The sequence below is a fragment of the Hemiscyllium ocellatum genome, chromosome 15 (genome assembly GCF_020745735.1).
Source record: "Hemiscyllium ocellatum isolate sHemOce1 chromosome 15, sHemOce1.pat.X.cur, whole genome shotgun sequence".
Lineage (NCBI taxonomy): Eukaryota > Metazoa > Chordata > Chondrichthyes > Orectolobiformes > Hemiscylliidae > Hemiscyllium > Hemiscyllium ocellatum.
In genome coordinates, this window is record NC_083415.1 from 60,884,911 (window position 1) to 60,904,642 (window position 19,732).

General features: G+C 56.6%; 1 protein-coding gene across 2 annotated transcripts in view; it reads left to right on the top strand.

Annotated features, from left to right (window-relative positions):
* Nucleotides 1-19,732, top strand: part of gdf5 (growth differentiation factor 5) — a 129,757-nt gene that overhangs the window by 81,790 nt on the left and 28,235 nt on the right. For both annotated transcript variants that reach the window (XM_060836535.1, XM_060836536.1), the window contains exon 2: nt 437-1,296. In XM_060836535.1, the coding sequence (XP_060692518.1) occupies nt 870-1,296 (427 nt within the window). In that variant the 5' untranslated portion in view covers nt 437-869. The remainder of the gene's footprint in view (nt 1-436; nt 1,297-19,732) is intronic.

Here is a 19,732-nt window from a genome sequence, read left to right on the forward strand (position 1 = left end):
GTGTATGTCTCAGGGACAGGACTGTCGATTGAGCATCTAGAGGGGATCCCGGGGGATCCAGTGTACGAAGCGCTGCGGATTTGGATTTGCTGCAGATTGGAGCTGGGGAGGGAGGGCTCTTGATATCTGGAAAAGTGAATCGGTTAGGATCTTAGGTTTGGTGCTAATGAGGCCAAGCAGCCGGGAATTCTATTCCCAGGAAGCGGAGACTCCCCGTGACAATATTGGGAAGGAGGGTGAGGCTTGAAACGCACCTTTCTATGTGTGTGTGTGTGTGTCTTCCAGAATGGAGAGACGTTTAATCTTCTATATGCGTGTAATATTTAACAGAAATATATTTCACCCAAACAACTTTGGACAGGCAGACTGTTCAACATCAGCAAGTAATTAAAGACTTTCTCTCTCTCTCTCTGATACCCTTCTCCCTCTCTCGCAGTGTTGCTGAAATTCTCTGGCCGATTGGGGAGAGCAGATTTAGTGGCGGGCACCTGTCTTAATCGTGGGAGTGTGAAATATTTTTACTGGAAACGATTCAAAATTTGGAAGTATTTTTAAAAGAGAGAGCGAGCGAGAGAGAGAGGGCGCTGGGCAGGGTTACGTACGCATTTCTCGACCTTGGAGGTGAGGGATTTAAACCAAGACTGAGTCACCCTCGGAGTTAGAGAAAAGCAAGAAGACCGAGCAAAGTTGCAGCAAAGCTGTTTTGGTTTCTCTCTCTCTCTCTGGTCGGAAAGTGCCCGGGATTAACTGTCACCAGAGTCCACTATGGGACAGAGCCATCAAATACGCCGGAGAGTTTTGGAGGAAATTGCCTGGAAGTCGGTGCTCGGTATTGATCTAGCAGCCTCAGCCCCCGGCCAGCTCCGAGGATGGAATTAGTGCGAAAGTTCACCTTCCTGGTCAGCTACCTCAGCTGCATCTGCTACCTGCCCCGTCCCGAGCCCGCGGCCGGTCTCCTCGCCGCTCAGTCCGCCGCCACTGCGCCGCTCCTGCGCCAGGGACCCCTGGGCGCCGCCCGCAGCAAGAGGGCGAGCCCCCGATGGGCTCCCGGCGCTGCCCGAGCCGGAGCCCTGAGCCCCGCCGCCAGGAAAGCCAACCCCCGCAGGAGCGGCGAGGGCCGAGCGGCCGCCCGGCGCTCCAAGAAGGCGGGCGGCCCGCAGGTGGCCGCTCACGATTACATGCTGTTCCTGTACCGGAGCCTGTCCGGGAGCGAGCGGCGCGGGCTCAACAGGAGCAGCCCCCAGCCGCCGGCCACTCGGGCCAACACCATCACCAGCTTCGTGGACAGGGGAGAAGGTAGGGCCAGATACCCCCCCCCCCGGGGGGGGCAGATAACCCGGGGGGGGGGCCAGATACCACCGGGGGGGCAGATACCACCGGGGGGGGGGAAGATGGGGGCAGATACCCCCCCCCGGGGGGCCAGATAACCCGGGGGGGCAGATACCCCCCGGGGGGCCAGATACCACCGGGGGAAGGTGGGGGCAGATACCACCGGGGGGAAGGTGGGGGCAGATACCACCGGGGGGAAGGTGGGGGCAGATACCACGGGGGGGGGCAGTTACCACCGGGGGGAAGGTGGGGGCAGATACCCCCGAGGGGGGAAGGTGGGGGCAGATACCACCAGGGGGGGAAGGTGGGGGCAGATACCCCCGGGAGGGGGCAGATACCCCCGGGAGGGGGCAGATATCCCGAGGGGGGAAGGTGGGGGCAGATACCCCCGAGGAGGGAAGGTGGGGGCAGATACCACCGGGGGAGGCCAGATATCAGTGTGAGGGAAGCGGAGACCAAATAGTACCGGGGTTGAGTGGGGCCAGATACCCCGGGGAGGAGGGGGCACACCCCGCAGGGAGCAGGAACCGAGGGCAGACTCTGAGGCAGGGTATTCCATTGGGGCTGATACTGGGTGGTGGATACCAGGGGAAGGCAGGCAGATACCGTGGACGGGTCAGGCACGGGGTGAGGGGGGCAATTAGGGACTGAGAGTCGGACCCTGGGGAGGGGGAGCTGAGTTAATACGGGCGGGGGCGGGGGCGGGGCGGGGGGGAGTCAGAGCTCAGCTCTCTCTGTCAAACCTAAACCCTGTCGATTCATGCAGCTCCTTCCTCCCTGTCAGCGTTTCACACCAGGCTCCTCACACCGAGTCTGGGATAACAAACACACCGAGACCGAGTTACAGGTACAACACACCGACACACTCACACACTCACACCGAGACACACACACACTCACACCGAGACACACACACACTCACACACACTCACACACACCGAGACACACACACCGACACACTCACACACTCACACCGAGACACACACACACTCACACCGAGACACACACACACTCACACACACACACACACCGAGACACACACACACACACACACACCGAGACACACACACACACACACTCACACACACACACACCGAGACACACACTCACACACACTCACACACTCACACGCAGGGTGCTCACTAACACTCCGACACAGAGAATGACAGACACACATGGTCAGTCACAGAGACTCTCTCTCTCTCAGACACAGACACACTCACACTCTCTCACACAGAGACAGGTTGACAGTGGATTCCCAGCTACACACTGATGCAGGCAGTCCCCCTGTTCCAGAGTTTATCTGGGAGCTGAAGCTGCTGTAGTCACATCTGACTCAAGGTGGACTTTCCGTTTCCGATTGAACCGTTTGTGATGTGCATTCACTTTCTCCCCCCCCCGATGCCCCCTGTGCTATGCTGGGAATTAGGGACTGTGGGGATGTGGCAGGTTTGGGGGAAGGGGACAGAGTTCCCCTTTCTGACTGGGCTCAGTAATCTGAAAGGGCAGCTCTGTCACCGTCTCTCTCTCTGTATCTCCCTTCACCCCCCCCCCCGCCCTCTCCATCCCCCCTCACCCCCCCCGCCCTCTCCATCCCCCCTCATTCCCTCTCCCACCCCTCCCTCCCCCATCCCCTCCTCCCCTCCCCCCCTCCCCTCCCCCCCTCCTCCCCTCCCCCCCTCCTCCCCTCCTCCCCATCCCCTCCCCCCCTCCTCCCCATCCCCTCCCCTCCTCCCTCCTCCCCCATCCACTCCCCTCCTCCCTTCCCCCTCCCCATCCCTCCCCCCTCCCCATCCCCTCCCCCTCCCCCCTCCCCATCCCCATCCCCTTCCCCATCCCCATCCCCTCCCCCTCCCTTCTTCCCACTCCCCCTCCCCCTTCCCCCCTCCCACCCTTCCCCTTCCCCCTCCCCCCTCCCCCTCCCCCTCCTCCCCCTCCCCCCCTTCCCCCTCCCCCTCCCCCCTCCCCCTCCCCCTCCCCCCCTTCCCCCTCCCCCCCTTCCCCCTCCCCCCTCTCCCCCTTTCCCCCCTCCCCCCTCTCCCCCTTCCCCCCCCTTCCCCCCTCCCCCCTCCCCCTTCCCCCTCCCCCTTCCCCCTCCCCCCTCCCCCCTTCCCCCTTCCCCCTTTCCCCCTTCCCCCTCCCCTTCCCCCCTCCTCCCTCCCCCCTTCCCCCCTCCTCCCTCCCCCCTTCCCCCTCCTCCCCCCCCCTCCCCCCTCCTCCCTCCCCCCCCCCCCCTCCTCCCTCCCCCCTTCCCCCTTCCCCCCTCCCTCCCTCCCCCCTTCCCCCTCCCTCCCTCCCCCTCCCTCCCCCCTTCCCCCCTCCCTCCCTCCCCCTCCCTCCCCCCTTCCCCCCTTCCCCCTTTCCCCTTCCCCCTTTCCCCCCACCCCTCTCCTTCCCCCTCCCCCTCCCTTCCCCTCTCCCCCTCCCCTCCCCCCTCCCCTTCCCCCTCCCCTCCCCTTCCCCCCCTCCCCCTCCCCTTCCCCCTCCCCCTCCCCTTCCCCTCCCCTCCCCCCTTCCCCCTTCCCCCTCCCCCCCCCCTTCCCCCTCCCCTACCCCCTTCCCCCTCCCCTTCCCCCACCCCTTCCCCCACCCCTTCCCCCTCCCCCCCCTCCCCTCCCCCCTCCCCCCTCCCCCCCCCCCTCCTCCCCCCTCCCTCTCTCCCCTCTCCTCTCCCCTCCCCCTTCCCCCCTTTCCCCTCCCCCTCCCCCCTCCCCCCTCCCCCCCCCTTTCCCCCCTTCCCCCCCCCCCCCCTTCCCCCTTCCCCTTCCCCCTCCCCCCTTCCCCCTCCCCCCCTCCCCTCCCCTTCCCCCTCCCCTACCCCCTTCCCCTTCCCCCACCCCCTCCCCCTCCCCTTCCCCCTCCCCCTCCCCCACCCCCCCTCCCCTCCCCCTCCCCCTCCCTTCCCCTTCCCCCTCCCCCTCCCCTCCCCCTCCCCCCCCCCCTTCCCCTCCCCTTCCCCTTCCCCCTCCCCCTTTCCCCCTCCCCTTCCCCCTCCTTCCCCCCTCCCCCTCCCCCTTTCCCCCCTTCCCCCCCTCCTTCCCCCCCCCCCTTCCCCCCCCCCTTCACCCTCCCCCCTCCCCTCCCCCCCCCCCCCCTCCCCCTTCCCCCTCCCCCTTCCCCCTTCCCTCTCCCCTACCCCCCCTTCCCTTCCCCCTCCCCTACCCCCTTCCCTTCCCCCACCCCCTTCCCCCTCCCCCTCCCCCACCCCTTCCCCCTCCCCTTCCCCCTCCCCTTCCCCCTCCCCCTCCCCTTCCCCCCCTTCCCCCCTTCCCCCTCCCCTTCCCCCCCTTCCCCCCCCCCTTCCCCCCTCCCCTTCCCCCCCCCCCTTCCCCCCTTCTCCCCCTCCCCCCCTCCCCTTCCCCCTCCCCCCTCCCCTACTACCCCCTCCCCTACCCCCTCCCCCCTCCCCTACCCCCTTCCCTTCCCCCTCCCCTACCCCCCCTCCCCTTCCCCCCTCCCCCCTCCCCCCCCCTCCCCCTTCCCCCCTCCCCCTTCCCCCTTCCCCTTCCCCTTCCCCCTCCCCTACCCCCTTCCCTTCCCCCTTCCCTTCCCCCTCCCCTACCCCCTTCCCTCTCCCCTTCCCCCTCCCCTACCCCCTTCCCTTCCCCCTCCCCTACCCCCTTCCCTTCCCCCTCCCCTACCCCCCTCCCCTACCCCCTCCCCTTCCCCCCCTCCCCCTCCCCCTCCCCCCTTCCCCTCCCCTTCCCCCCTCCCCCTCCCCTTCCCCCTCCCCTTCCCCCTCCCCCCCCCTTCCCCTTCCCCCTCCCCCACCCCCTTCCCTTCCCCCTTCCCCCTCCCCCTCCCCCCCCCCTACCCCCTTCCCTTCCCCCTCTCCTACCCCCTCCCCTACCCCCCCCTCCCTTCCCCCTCCCCTACCCCCTTCCCTTCCCCCTCCCCTACCCCCTTCCCTTCCCTTCCCCCTCCCTTCCCTTCCCCCTCCCCTACCCCCTTCCCTTCCCCCTCCCCTACCCCCTTCCCTTCCCCCTTCCCCCTTCCCCCTCCCCCTCCCCTTCCCCCTTCCCCTTTCCCCCCCCCCCCCTCCCCCTCCCCTTCTCCCCCCCCTCCCCTTCCCCCTCCCCCTCCCCCCCCCTCCCCCTCCCCCTTCCCCCAACCCCTTCCCCCTCCCCTTCCCCTACCCCCTTCCCCCTCCCCTACCCCCTTCCCCCTCCCCTACCCCCTTCCCCCTCCCCTTCCCCCACCCCCTTCCCCCACCCCCTTCCCCCACCCCCTTCCCCCCCCCCCCCCTTCCCCCTTCCCCTACCCCCTTCCCTCTCCCCTACCCCCTTCCCTACCCCCTTCCCCCTCCCCTACCCCCTTCCCCCCTCCCCTACCCCCCTTTCCCCACCCCCTTCCCCCACCCCCTTCCCCTCCCCCTTCCCCCACCCCCACCCCCTTCCCCACCCCCTTCCCTTCCCCCTCCCCCTTCCCCCTCCCCACCCCCCTTCCCCCACCCCCACCCCCTTCCCTCACCCCCACCCCCTTCCCTTCCCCCTCCCCCTTCCCCCCCCCCTCCCCTTCCCCCTCCCCCCCTCCCCCTTCCCCTCCCCCCATCCCTTCCCCTCCCCTTCCCCCTCCCCCTCCCCCTTCCCCCCTCCCCCTCCCCCTTCCCCCCTCCCCCTCCCCCTTCCCCCCTCCCCCTCCCCCTCCCCCCCTCCCCTCCCCCCCCTTCCCCCTTCCCCCTTCCCCCTCCCCTACCCCCTTCCCTTCCCTTCCCCCTCCCCTACCCCCTTCCCTTCCCTTCCCCCTCCCCTTCCCTTCCCCCTCCCCTTCCCTTCCCCCTCCCCTTCCCCTTCCCTTCCCCCTCCCCCCTCCCCCCTCCCCTCCCCCCTCCCTTCCCCCTCCCCCCCCCGCCCCCTCCCCCCCCCCCCCCCCCCCCCCCCTCCCCTCCCCCCTCCCCTTCCCCTTCCCCCTCCCCTACCCCTGCCCCCCCCCCTTCCCCTTCCTCCTCCCCTTCCCCTTCCCCCCTCCCCTTCCCCTCCCCCTCCCCTTCCCCCTTCCCTTCCCCCTTCCCTTCCCCCTCCCCTACCCCCTTCCCTTCCCCCTCCCCTTCCCCTTCCCCCTCCCCTTCCCTTCCCCCTCCCCTCTCCCCTTCCCCTCCCCCTCCCCTCTCCCTTCCCTCCCTCCCCTCCCCCTCCCCCTCCCCCTCCCCCTCCCCCTCCCCCTCCCCCTCCCCCCCCTCCCCCTCCCCCTCCCCCCCCCCCTCCCCTCCCCCTCCCCCTCCCCCCCTCCCCTTCCCCTCCCCCCCTCCCCCTCCCCCTCCCCCTCCCCGTCCCCTCCCCCTCCCCCTCCCCCTCCCCCTCCCCTCCCCCTCCCCTCCCCCTCCCCCCTCCCCTCCCCCTCCCCTCCCCTTCCCCCTCCCCCTCCCCTTCCCCTCCCCTCCCTTCCCCTTCCCCCCCCTCCCCTTCCCCTCCCCTCCCCTTCCCCTTCCCCTCCCCCTTCCCCTTCCCCTCCCCCCCTCTCCCTTCCTTTCCCCCTCTCCCTTCTCCCTCTCCCTCCCCAACTCCCCCTCCCCCTCCCCCTCCCCGCCCCCCTCCCCTCTCCCTCCCCAACTCCCCCTCCCCCTCCCTCCCCCCATCCCTCCCCCTCCCTCCCCATCCCTCCCCCTCCCTCCTCTCCCACTCTCGCCTCTCTCCCCCATCCACCATCCCCTATCCCCCTCCCCCCTCTCCCCCATCCACCATCCCCTATCCCCCTCCCCCCTCTCCCCCATCCACCATCCCCTATCCCCCCCTCCCCCCTCTCCCCCATCCACCTCCCCTCTCTCCCCTCTCCCTCACCCTTCGCCTCACCCCTCCCCCACCCTCTCCCCTCCCCTTTCCCCCCCTCTTAACCCCTCCCACACCCCCTCTCTCTCCCCCTCCCCTCCCACCCCCTCCCCGTCTCCTCCCACCCCCTCCTCCTCTCCTCCCACCCCATCCCCCTCTCGCCCCACCCCTACCCCTTTCCCCTCACCCTCTCCTCCCCTCTCCCCCCCCCCCTCTCTCCCCATTCCCCCCCTTCCCCCCCTTCCCCCCCACTCTTCCCCCCTCTTCCCCTCGCTCCCCCCTCCCCTTTCCCCCTTTTTCTCCCCCCTCTCACCCCCCTTGCCCCTCTCTCCCCCTCCCCCTCTCTCCCCATCCCCCTCTCGCCCCTCCCCTACCCATTTCCCCTCTCCCTCTCCCCCCCCTCTTCCCCTTCCACTTTGTCTTCCCCCTCTCTCTCCCCCTTCCCCCTCTCTCCCCCCTTCCCCCCCTCTTTCCCCCTTCCCCCCTTCTCTTCCCCCCCTTCCCTCTCTCTCCCCACCCCCTTCCTCCCTCTCTCTCCCCACCCCCTTCCTCCCTCTCTCTCCCCACTCCCTTCCCCCCTCCCTCTCCCCTCTCCATCCCCTCCCTCTCCATACCCCCTTCCCTCTCCCCCATTCCCCCTCCCCCTCTGCCTCTGCCTCTCCCTCCCCTCCATCCCCTCCCCACCTCCCTCCCCCTCCACCTCCCTCCTCCCGCACCCTCCCCCCTCCCACCTTTCCCTCTCCGTCCCCCCCTTTCCCCCTCCCCCCCCCGTCTTTCCCTCTCCCTCCCCCCGGTCTTTCCCTCTCCCTCCCCCCGGTCTTTCCCTCTCCCTCCCTCCCCCGTCCTTCCCTCGCCCTCCACCCCTCCAGCCCTCGCCCTCCAGCCCTCTCACTCCCCCCACTTTCCCTCTCTCTGCCCTTCTCTCCCCTCCCCCTCTCCCACATCCCCTCCCCCTCTCCCACATCCCCCCCCCTCTCCACATCCCCTCCCCCTCTCCCCACATCCCCTCATCCCCCTCCCCCTCATCCCCTCCCCCCTCCCCCTCATCCCCTCTCCCTCATCCCCTCCCCTCTCTCGGGTAAAAAGTGAGGTCTGCAGATGCTGGAGATCACAGTTGAAAATGTGTTGCTGGTTAAAGCACAGCAGGTCAGGCAGCATCCAAGGAACAGGAAATTCGACGTTTTGGGCATAAGCACTTTCCCCCTCCCCTCTCTCCCCCCATCCCCCTCCCCTCTCTCCCCATCCCCTCCCTCTCCCCCCATCTCCCTCTCCCCCCATCCCCCTCCCGCCTCTCCCCCCATCCCCCTCCCCCCTCTCCCCCCCCATCCCCCTCCCCTCTCTCCCCCCATCCCCCTCCCCTCTCTCCCCCCATCCCCCTCCCCTCTCTCCCCCCCCTCCCCCTCCCCTCTCTCCCCCCATCCCCCCCCCCCTCTCTCCCCCCATCCCCCTCCCCTCTCTCCTCCCCCATCCCCTCCCCTCTCTCCCCCCATCCCCCTCCCCCCCATCCCCCTCCCCTCTCTCCCCCCATCCCCCTCCCCCTCTCTCCCCCCATCCCCCTCCCCTCTCTCCCCCCATCCCCCTCCCCTCTCTCCCCCCATCCCCCTCCCCTCTCTCCCCCCATCCCCCTCCCCTCTCTCCCCCATCCCCCTCCCCTCTCTCCCCCATCCCCCTCCCTCTCTCCCCCCATCTCCCTCCCCTCTCTCCCCCATCTCCATCTCCTGTCTCCCCCTCTCCCTCTCCCTCCCACTCTCCCCCTCTTAACCCCTCCCACTCCCCCTGTCTCTTCACCTGTCCCTCCACCCTCTCTCTCCGCCTCCCACCCCCTCCCCTCCCCCTCTCCTCCCACCCCCTCCCCCTCTCTCCCCTCCTCCCCCACCCCATCCATCCCCCACCCCCTCTCGTCCCACCCGTACCCCTTTCCCCTCACCCTGTCCCTCACCTCTCCCTCACCTCTCCCTCTTCCCCCCTCACCTCTCCCTCTTCCCCCCTCTTCCCCCTCTTCCCCCCTCTCCCCCCTTTTCTCCCCCCTCTTCCCCTTTTTCTCCCCCCTCTCACCCCCCTTCCCCCCACCTCTTCCCCACCCCATCCCCCTCTTGCCCCACCCCTACCCCTTTCCCCTCACCCTCTCCCTCCCCTCTCCCCCCCCCCCCTCCCACTCTCCCCTTTCCCCTTTCCCCCCTCTCTTCCCCCCTCCCTTCCCCCCTCCCTTCCCCCCTCCCTTCCCCCCTCCTCCTTTCCCCCTTTGTCTCCCCCCCTCCCCCCCTCTTCCTCGCCCCCTCTTCCCCCCTTCCTCCCTCGTCTCCCCCCTTCCTCCCCCTGTCTCCCCCCTCCCCCCTCTATCTCTCCCCTCCCCCCTCTATCTCTCTCTCCCCTCCCCCCTCTATCTCTCTCCTCCCCCTTCCTCCCTCTCTCTCCCCACCCCCCTTCGCCCTCTCTCCCCACCCCCTTCGCCCTCTCTCTCCCCACCCCCTTCGCCCTCCCTCTCCCTCCCCCCACCCCCTTCGCCCTCTCTCCCCACCCCCTTCGCCCTCTCTCTCCCCACCCCCTCTCTCTCCCCACCCACTTCTCCCTCTCTCTCCCTCCCCCCTTCCCCCTCTATTCCCCCCTCTCTCCCCCTTCTCTCCCCCCTCTCTCCCCCTTCCTCCCCTCTCTCCCCCGCTTCCTCCCCTCTCTCCCCCGCTTCCTCCCCCTCTCTCCCCCCTTCCTCCCTCTCACTCCCCCTCCCTCTCCTTCCCCCCTCTCCTTCCCCCCCCTCCTTCTCCCCCTCTCCCTCCTCACCCCACTCTATCTCCCCCGACTCTCTCTCCCCACCTCTATCCCTCCCCCCTCCCTCTCCCCCTCTCCCTTCCCTCACCCTCCCCCCTCTCCCTCCCCCCTCTCTCCCTCCCCCCCTCTCTCCCTCCCCCCCCCTCTCTCCCCCCTCTCCCTCCCCCCCTCTCCCTCCTCTCTCCCTCCCCTTCCTCCCCCCTCTCACCCTCTCTCTCCTTCCCCCTCTCTCCCTCTCTCCTTCCCCCTCTCTCCTTCCCCCTCTCTCCATCCCCCTCTCTCTTTCCCCCTCTCTCCTTCCCCTCTCTCCTTCCCCCCTCTCCTTCCCCCCTCTCATTCCACCCTCCTTCTCCCCCTCTCCCTCCTCCCCCCACTCCCTCCCTCCCCCGACTCTCTCCCCCCCCCCTCTCCCCTCCTCCCCCTCCCCCTCCTCCCCCCTCTCCTCCTCCCCCCCTCACCCCCTCTCCTCCTTCCCCCCACTCCTTCCCCCCACTCCCTCCTTCCCTCTCTCTCCCCCTCTATCCCTCCGCACTCCCTCTCCCTCTCCCTCCCCTCCCTCTCCCTCCCCTCCCCTCCCCTCCCCTCCCCTCCCTCTCCCTCCCCTCCCTCTCCCTCCCCTCTCTCGCCCTCCCCTCCCTCTCCCTCTCTCTCTCCCTCCCCTCCCTCTCCCTCTCTCTCGCCCTCCCCTCCCTCTCCCTCTCTCTCGCCCTCCCTCTCCCTCTCCCTCTCCCTCCCTCTCCCTCTCCCTCTCCCTCCCCCGCCTCTTTCCCTCTCCCTCTCCACCCTCTTTCCCTCTTCCCCCTCTCTCCCCTCCACCTACCTCTCCCGTCCCTCCCCCCTCCCCCCTGTTTCCCTCCCCTCCACTGTCTGACAGACCAGGCTTGAGGGGCTGAATGGTCCACTTCCTTTCCCATTTCTATGGTCTATTGGGTGGAATGAGGTCTAGACGGAAAGCTGAAAGGACAGGGTGGGAAGAATGAGATGGAAATCTGAATCTTCTTGAATGTGAGGCAAAGTAATGACTCCACCCCTTTCTCTCTCTCTCTCTCTCTCTCATTCAGTGTTCAGGGCGGTGTAGGTTTGGTGCATTAGTCAGGGGTAAATATAGGATAGGGTTGGGTTACTCTTCAGAGGTTCGGTGTGGACTGAAGGGCCTGTTTCCACATGGTAGGGATTCTAGAATTCTTTTCTCCCCTCTCACTTGCCTTCTATCTGTTCCTTTCCTTCCGCTTGCTTTGTTCTAATAACGAAGGATAGCAGAATGGACAGGACTGTATCCCATGTAAGTGAAGGGACTCATCCCCATGACAACATGATGGCTGGTCTGTTTATCCACATGACTTGGATTAAGCTGGGCTTGGAATACAAAACACTGACATCCATAGGAAGTACTCAGTATCTCTCTCTCTCTCATCTTTTAAGCCATTTCTTAAAACCTTCTGACGCGACTGAGCATTTCCAACATCTCCATGCATGGCTTGGGGTCAAAGTAATCTGATAATGATCCTGTGAAACATATTGGACAAAGTATTGCATTAACGGTTCATAAATGCCAGCTCTCTTCTGTTGTTGAATATAATCCCACACACGGACCAGATATTCATGTCAGAAGAATGGAATTTGATTTATCTTGGCCTTGTTAAGAAATGGTCTCCATTTTTTGAGATTTGCCAGTGCAATCATAGACAAGACCATTGGGTTTTGGTTCCACGGACAGACAGAATGACACTTTAGGAATGTCACCCTCAACACAATAGAAAGAGCTTTGACTCATGTGCAATGCAAATAGTATTTCGGGAGGGATGTTTAAAACATGAAATTTGTATGTTCTAGATTAAAGCTCAAACCAAAGATGATGGGGAGACAGAGTTGGACATTTTGTTTGGAGTATTGTTTTGGGCACATGAGTGGACATTGAGCATTGTGAATGACTATATAGCTGGAAGCTGCACAGATGTTAGTGAGGGCATATCTTATCATTTGAAGGGTTCCTTAATCCTTATTGGCTCTGTTCATATGTTGAGAAATGAGAGTGAAAGCTGCTGGCACATCAGAAACTACAATCTTGCACAGGTCAGCTTCGTTAGCAAAAGCACAGGCAACATTAAAAACATTTGCAGAATATAGACAAAATATATATTAAAAACATCTCACTGAAAGCAGTAGACAGTACCGCTAATATGTCACATCCATGCCTTCATCTTGACAAAGGGTGTCTGGGCTTGATTTATTCAAAGTTAGACCTTTGTGCACATCTGATTGTACACATTCTCATTCAATGTTTACTGTGTTGTCACTATCCAGTTTCAAACAACTCGAGTGCTGCAAATTCCCAATGTATCCAATGAGTTTAGAATTTTTCTTCAGTGGCTTTCCTGTCCAATTTATTTTCCTGAACATGTTTACTCACCTTCAACACAGTTCCATGGCCAGTGGCTGCTGTACATTATTTGCCGAGTGGCTGTTCTCCACCGTGTGTGCGCGTGAGTGTCTGAGTGCGTGTGCGAGTGAGTCTCTGCACCTGTGTGTGTGTGAGTCTGTGAGCATGCGTGTATGTGTGCAAGTGTCTAAATCTGTGAACGTGTGTGTGTGTGTTTTTGCATGTGATTGTGTCAACGTCCTCTGACTACACTCTAACTAATTTGTATCTCATTTTGATATTGGTCATTGTGCAGTTTCTAGCCAAGCTGAGTCATTGGGTGGAATCCCTAGTTGTTATTTTGCTCCCTAGTCGTTGGAGCTAAAGCAATGGCCTTATAGTCAATTTAATCAAGATCAAAGCTCTGATTGCTTGCTCCAGAATGGAACCTGGATCTTCTGTTCTGCATTTGTTTGCTGCTACTTCACCTGAGGTATTTACCTCTGTTCCATAGTAGGAACAGGGAAGGTAGTCAGGAAGGTTACACTTTAGCAGGGATATAAAGGTTCTAAAATCAAGGAGTAGTTTTTGACCCTCCCGTAGCCTTATTTATTTTTGGCTGTTTAGATAACAAATCCCAAATAAACTTCGGAAGCTTGCTAAAGATTCCTCTGGTGCTATATGTCTTGTGATCACACTTGACCATGTTCCTGGCCAAGCGTGCCCAATAGCATGACACATTGTAGAATTGACTGCAGGCATAACATAGGTTAAACTGATGCAGCAATCTTTATTTTGATTCCTTTTAGGTCCAGCAGAGCATCTAATCAAATTGTTGCACAGCCAAGGCAGCAACTTTATGTCAGACACAAAATATCTCTTTGTCCTGAAGCCACTGTTTTTGGGATCCCATCTGGAAAAAAGCTGTAAATAATAACAGACAAAATCTCAGAGCTGATCTGCTTTCTCTCTGTAGATAAAGTTACCATAGTTCTATTGGACCACCTGATGAAAGAGCAGCACTCTTTGGAAGCTAGTGCTTCCAAATAAACTTGTTGGACTATAACTTGGTGTTGTGTGATTTTTAACTTTGTCCTCCCCAGTCCAACACCAGCACCTCCAATTCATGTCTATCTCATTAAAGGGAAAGATGATGGGTGGTGCTTTGACCTGAGAACTAGCTGAGGGGAGTTTGAGAAGGAGAGTCCTTCATGATAACTTTAGGCAGTGCAGGAACTACACCCACGCTATTGGCATCAATTTGCATTGCAAACCAGCCATCCAGCCAACTGACCCATCTCTGTACAGATGCTAACTGACTTGCTGTTTCCATTTTTAATTCAAAGAAGTAATGAACTTAATGATTAGCATATTGGGGTCTCTTCTAATGCCTAGGACTTTCCTTGCCTACATTAATGTTGGTGTTTAGATTAGATTAGATTACTTACAGTGTGGAAGCAGGCCCTTCGGCCCAACAAGTCCACACTGACCCGCCGAAGCGCAACCCACTCATACCCCTACATTTACCCCTTACCTAACACTATGGGCAATTTAGCATGGCCAATTCACCTGACCCGCATATCTTTGGATTGTGGGAGGAAACCAGAGCACCCGGAGGAAATCCACGCAGACACGGGGAGAATGTGCAAACTCCACACAGTCAGTCACCTGAGGTGGGAATTGAACCCAGGTCTCTGGGCTATGAGGCAGCAGTGCTAACCACTGTGCCACCCAAACTGATTATCACTAAAATCGTGATCTTTCAGTCAATTATTACTCAATTTCAGCTCTTCCCTTATTAAAGAAAGGAACAATAGAAGAGTAATATTTTCATTGCTGGTTACATGCTTTGTATGTCTACATCCTAGTTTTCTAAAGTGAAGGAACTAAGGAGATTGTAGTTGCGCTGGTTTTAATTTTGGAGAAAGTGAGGACTGCAGATGCTGGAGACCAGAGTTTTAATTTTGCAACATTTCCTCAATTCTAGAATGGTCCCACCGCATTGAAAGTTAGCAAATATGATACTTCAATTCAAGAAAAGAGAGAGAGGGAGATAAAGGAAACTATTGGCTGATTAACATGTTACTTGTCTTCAGGAAAAACAAACTCAGTCTATCATTAAGGAATACTTAACAATGCACTTAGGACATCATCATATGAACAAAACCAGCAGTTTATGAATGTGAAATAATATTTGCCATGTTTATTCAAATTATTTGAGTATGTAATTTATAGGCTAGGTAAAAAGCGAATCAATTGATGTAATATACATGGATTTCCAAAAGGCTTTCAATAGGATGCCACACAAAAGATTTAACATCTTCATAAAGTTGTGGTTATATTGGTGTTGACAAGTAATTAACGAATGGACAGGAATTAAAGGATAGGTTTAAACAATGCATCTAGGCAGCCACTAGGAATGCTGCAATGATCACTGCTGGGACCTCCACTAGTAGAGTTTACATTCATGACTTAAGCAAAGAGAAACAGAGCAATATATCTGAGTTTGCTAATGATACAAAGTTAGATCAGACTGTAAGGTGTGAGGAGGCCGCATAGAGACATAAACAGGTTATTGCGAAGACATCAGGGAGTTAGGTAACGTATGAGAGAGTCATGGATTTATACAGCATGGAGACAGATCCTTTGGTCCAACCAGTCTATGCTGATCATAACCCCAACCTAAACTAGTCTCACCAGCTTGCTCTTGGCCCAGAGCCTCCAAACCTTTCTCATTCATGTCCTTATTCAAATGTCTTTTAAATGTTATAATCGTACCCACATCCACCACTTCCTCAGGAAGTTCATTCCACACACGAACCACCCTCTGTGTAAAAGGTTTGCCCCTCATGTCTTTTTAAAATCTTTCTCTGATGTGGGGAAGTGTGAGGTTATTGATTTTGGTATTAGGAATAGAAATGCAAAATATCTTTTAAAAGTAGTAAGATTGTAAATGTTCACATTTAGAGTGGCTTGGATATACTTTTACAAGGTGCACAGAACGTTTAACATCAGGCATAGGAAATTGTTAGGAAGACAATTAGTACACTGGCCTTTACTGAAAGGGAATTGGAGTATAACATTGAAGAAGCCTTGCTACAATTATTAAGGGCTTTGGTGAGGTATTTGGAAGACATGAAGCATTTTTTGTCTCCATATTTAGGGAACAGCTACTTGCATCAGAGGTAAAATAGCAAATGTTCAATAGGTCGGTCTTTTAGTTGAGGAAGTTGTCCTACGATGAGTAATTAAGTAAACTGAGTCTATATTCTCTAGAGTTTAGAAGAATGAATAGTGATCTCATTCAAGCATGAAAGGTTGTGAAGGGATTTACAGAGAGGTTGTATCTGAGGTATCTTAGAACCGGGGCACAGTCTTAGGATAATGTAAGTTGGGGGGAAGTTTATTATTTAAGATGAGAGTGGAGAACAATTTCTTCTTTCACAGGGATTTAAATCTTTGGAATTCTCCATTCCAATAGTTCTTGAAAGCCCCCAGTGTTGAATATAATGAATGCTGAGATAAACAGATTTTTGGGCTTTTTCAGAGTCAAAGGAGTAGGCAGGACTGTGGCAGGCCAAAGGTCAACTGTGATAGTATGGAATGGCAATGGGTCGAATAGTCTACTCTTCCTCATATTTCTTATTTTCTACATGTTTCTCCTCTTTGCCTCAATGATATAGTGCTGCATATTCGTTGTAAACCTGCCCTGAGGTTTTCCTCACTGTTGCCTTCCATCCCAGCCACTAGAAGGAGCTCAAGTTCCTCCCCAACCACCCCCCACCCCCTCCCCGGTTCAGAGACACTGATGGACAAAATGTTGCAATTAGTCGGGTGATTCCACCATGGATTGGTCAATTAGCACTAGACAGTTGTCACTTGTACCAGTGATCCAGGAGCAAGGTTTTTCAAGCATGGCATTCTGGAAACTCTGCAAGTATTACACAACTCCAAAAACATTGACTTTTAATTCTCCAGGGGCTCAGATAGCAAAACATTAAGAGTGTGGAACACAGCCCAAGTTCAAGAACTGAGACATGATCATGAAGTGGTGATGAGGAATGCATAAACTATTGGTATGTGTCTGTAAATGAAAAAGTAGGGAATAAAGAATGACTGGTTAATTCATCAAGCTCATTCCATCAACAATATATACACAATTTGTTCTGCCGTTGATTTGATTTCCTGAGGGGAAATCCTGCAAAATTTCTCCCAGATCCCAAAGACATTCAAACAATCGTACCAAATATCTATCCAAGCTTCAACTGACATGATCCAGACCTGACAATTTACTTTTTACAGATCGTTCCTCAAGGCCACAAAAAGAGCAGAAGCCAACATTGCTTCACCATTTGCTTATCTTAACCTAGAGCTCTTCATTATTCTATACACAATGTACATTAAACTCTTAGTTTCCTGTGGCTGCCATTTAGAGTTATGTCATTATATGCTGAACTATATGTAGGTCATAGAGTCATACAACATAGAACCAGACCCTTCAGTCCAACCCATCTGCACCAGGCATCCCAATCTGACCTAGTCTCATTTGCCAAAATTTAGCCCATATTCCTCTAAGCCTTTTCTATTCATGTACTTATCCAGATGCTTTTTAAATGCTGTAGTTGTACCAGCCTCCACCACCTCCTCTGACAGCTCATTCAAATACGTACCACCCTCTATGTGACAAAGTTACCCCTCAGGTCCTTTTTAAATCTTTTCCTCTCTCACTTAAACCTATGTCTTTGAGTTTTGATCTTCCCTACCCTTGAGAAAAAAATTCTTGTCTATTTACCCTATCCATGCCCATTGTGATTTTATCAATCTCTATGAGGTCAACCCCTCAGCCTCAGACACTCCAGGGGAAAAAAGTCCCAGTCTCTTTATCCTCTCCCTATAGCTCAAGCCTACTAGTCATAGTAATGTCCTTGTAAATCTTCTCTGCACCCTCTCAAGTAGAGTAACATCCTTCCTATAAAAGGACGACCAGAATTATGTGAGGCAGCCTCAACAGCGTTCTGTACAACCGTGACATGACCACCCAATGTTGAGTTTTTTGAAGAGGTGACAAAGAAGATTGTTGAAAGCAGAATGGTAGATGTTATCTATATGGACTTCATCAAAGTGTTTAACAAGGTTCCACATGTAGACTGGTTAGTGAGGTTAGATCACATAGGATCTGGGAGAGCTAGCCAATTGGATACAAAATTGGCTTGACAATAAGACACAGAGGATGGTGATTGAGGGTTGCTTTTCAGACTGGAGTCCTGTGACCAGTGGTGTGCCACAATGATCAGATGGGCCACCTGCGAGAAGCAGAAGGTAGAGTTTAATTTACATAAATTTGAGGTGTCGTATTTTGATAAGGCAAATCAGGGCAGGACTTGTTAATGGTAGGGCCTGGGGAGTGTTGCTGAACAATGAGACTTAGAGATGCAGGTTCATAGTTTTCTGAAAGTGGGATCACAGATAGACAAGGTGGTGTTGTAGCACAGCGGGGGGAATCCCTGCCAGGGCCAGAAAATCCAGATTCAAGGGCTTCATCACCCTGCTTGAATAATGCAGTCAAACAGGTTATGGATTAATTTGCAAATTTTTCGATGGCAGGGATTAAGGAGGAAGAGATTCCTGATCAGCCACACATTGGACTCTCTGTCACGTTTATCGATTGCTCCAATCTACAACATTTAGGTAAAAGTCCATATTGGCACAGTAACTTGGACTCTCAGAGAAGTGTAACACTTTGAATCATTGCCTTTATATTCCGTTGCATTTGCTCTCTAACATCTTTCCCTGTCTCCAAACAACTGTGCTCCAGTTCAGCTTTGAATTATAGAATCCCTGAAGGGTGAAAGCAGGCCTTTCGGCCCATTGAGTCCACACCAACCTTCCAAAGAGCATCCGTCCTCCTGCACCCCCCCTCCCTGTCCCAGTAACCCTGTATTTCCCCATGGCTAACCCACATAGCCTGCATTTCCCTGGACACTATGGGCAATTTCCCATGGCTAATCCATCTAACCTGTACATCTTTTGGACTGTGGGAGGAAATCAGAGAATCTGGAAGAAACCCACGCAGAGACAGAAAGAATGTACACACTCCACACAGACAGTCACCTGAGGCTGGTATCGAACATGAGTCTCTGACGCTATCAGGCAACAGTACTAACCACTGAGTCAGTGTGCCACTCCTTTGTGAGGTGTTTGCAAATGGTTCTCCATGAGCGATCTGCATGCTTCAAGTATAAAATGAAGGGGTGGAAGCTGCCAGGTTGATTCACACAGAGGCTTCACTGTGAGTACAGACCACTTGAGTTGATTTATAAACATAGACACTGGCTAACTGAGGTACTCGGGGGCCAGAAACCTGTCAGCTTTCTCCCTGTCCTCACTAGCAGGTAACCAGTTGTCATCACTTCTAGTAAGTAAGCAGTAATGGAGTGGGACTCTGGTTATGGACTGGGTAGCAGATAGCTCTACTGTTACACCCTGACTTAACCTCACACAACCAAACAAAAGATCAAACAGTATGATGAATATTCCTGATTTCACCAGGATCATGAACTACTTAGCTTCTGGATCCAGTACACCTTTCTTTCTCCTTTTGAGGTTTTCCTCCACTTTAGCTACTATGCAGCTTCAGGTTAACTCAGTAAAGCTGGCAATTAAACCAAAAACAGAAGGAGGCCATTCAGCCCAATGAGTGTGTACTAGCTGTTCTGAAGAGCAACTTAGTTAATCATAATCCCTTGATTTTTCGTATAGACACCTGCAATTATTTTCTCTTTTCAGTATTTAGCAATATTCTAATGACAGCTACTATTGGATCGGTATCCCTCATCCTGCTAGGTTATGTATTACCAATTATACCCACTCTATGTGTAAAAATATTTTTCCTCACACCCTCTTCTGGGTCTTTTGTCCTACACTCCCTGGTTACCAACTCTTTGACCAGTCTTAATTGGCTCATAAAAAGATGTGAGTGGGAAAAATTAAAGGGTAAAATCACTGTAATCTTACCAGATGATAGGGCTACTCTCCCATTAGAGAGACACCTCTTAGGATGGGTCATCACACCTCAGGTGAGGGGTGAGCGTTGAAAAGAAGAGTGCTTCCTGCTCACCTCAGCTGGTGTAAGAATTGAACCCATGCCGTGGGTGTCATTCAGCGTCACAAACCAGCCATCCAGCCAACTGAGCTCAAACAACCCCCAGCGAGAATGTAAGGCTGCCAGTGACTCGACTAAAGGATAAGTAATGTGTCTTTCAAACAGTTGAAAGAAGGGATGGTGAGGTTGCTAAATGTACCTGATAGTGTATGATAGTACTTGAACTTATCATTGGTTGTACTTTTAATTGTTGTGACAATGGTTTATTTTATAAACCTATCGACATACATTAGAATAATAATGAATGGCTTGAGTGAATAATGAGGTTACTATGGTTCAGACAGCTTCTGTAAGGTTCCTCCTCATGGTTTATGAGATCATTTGAACCCAGGAATAAGTTGACAGCACCAT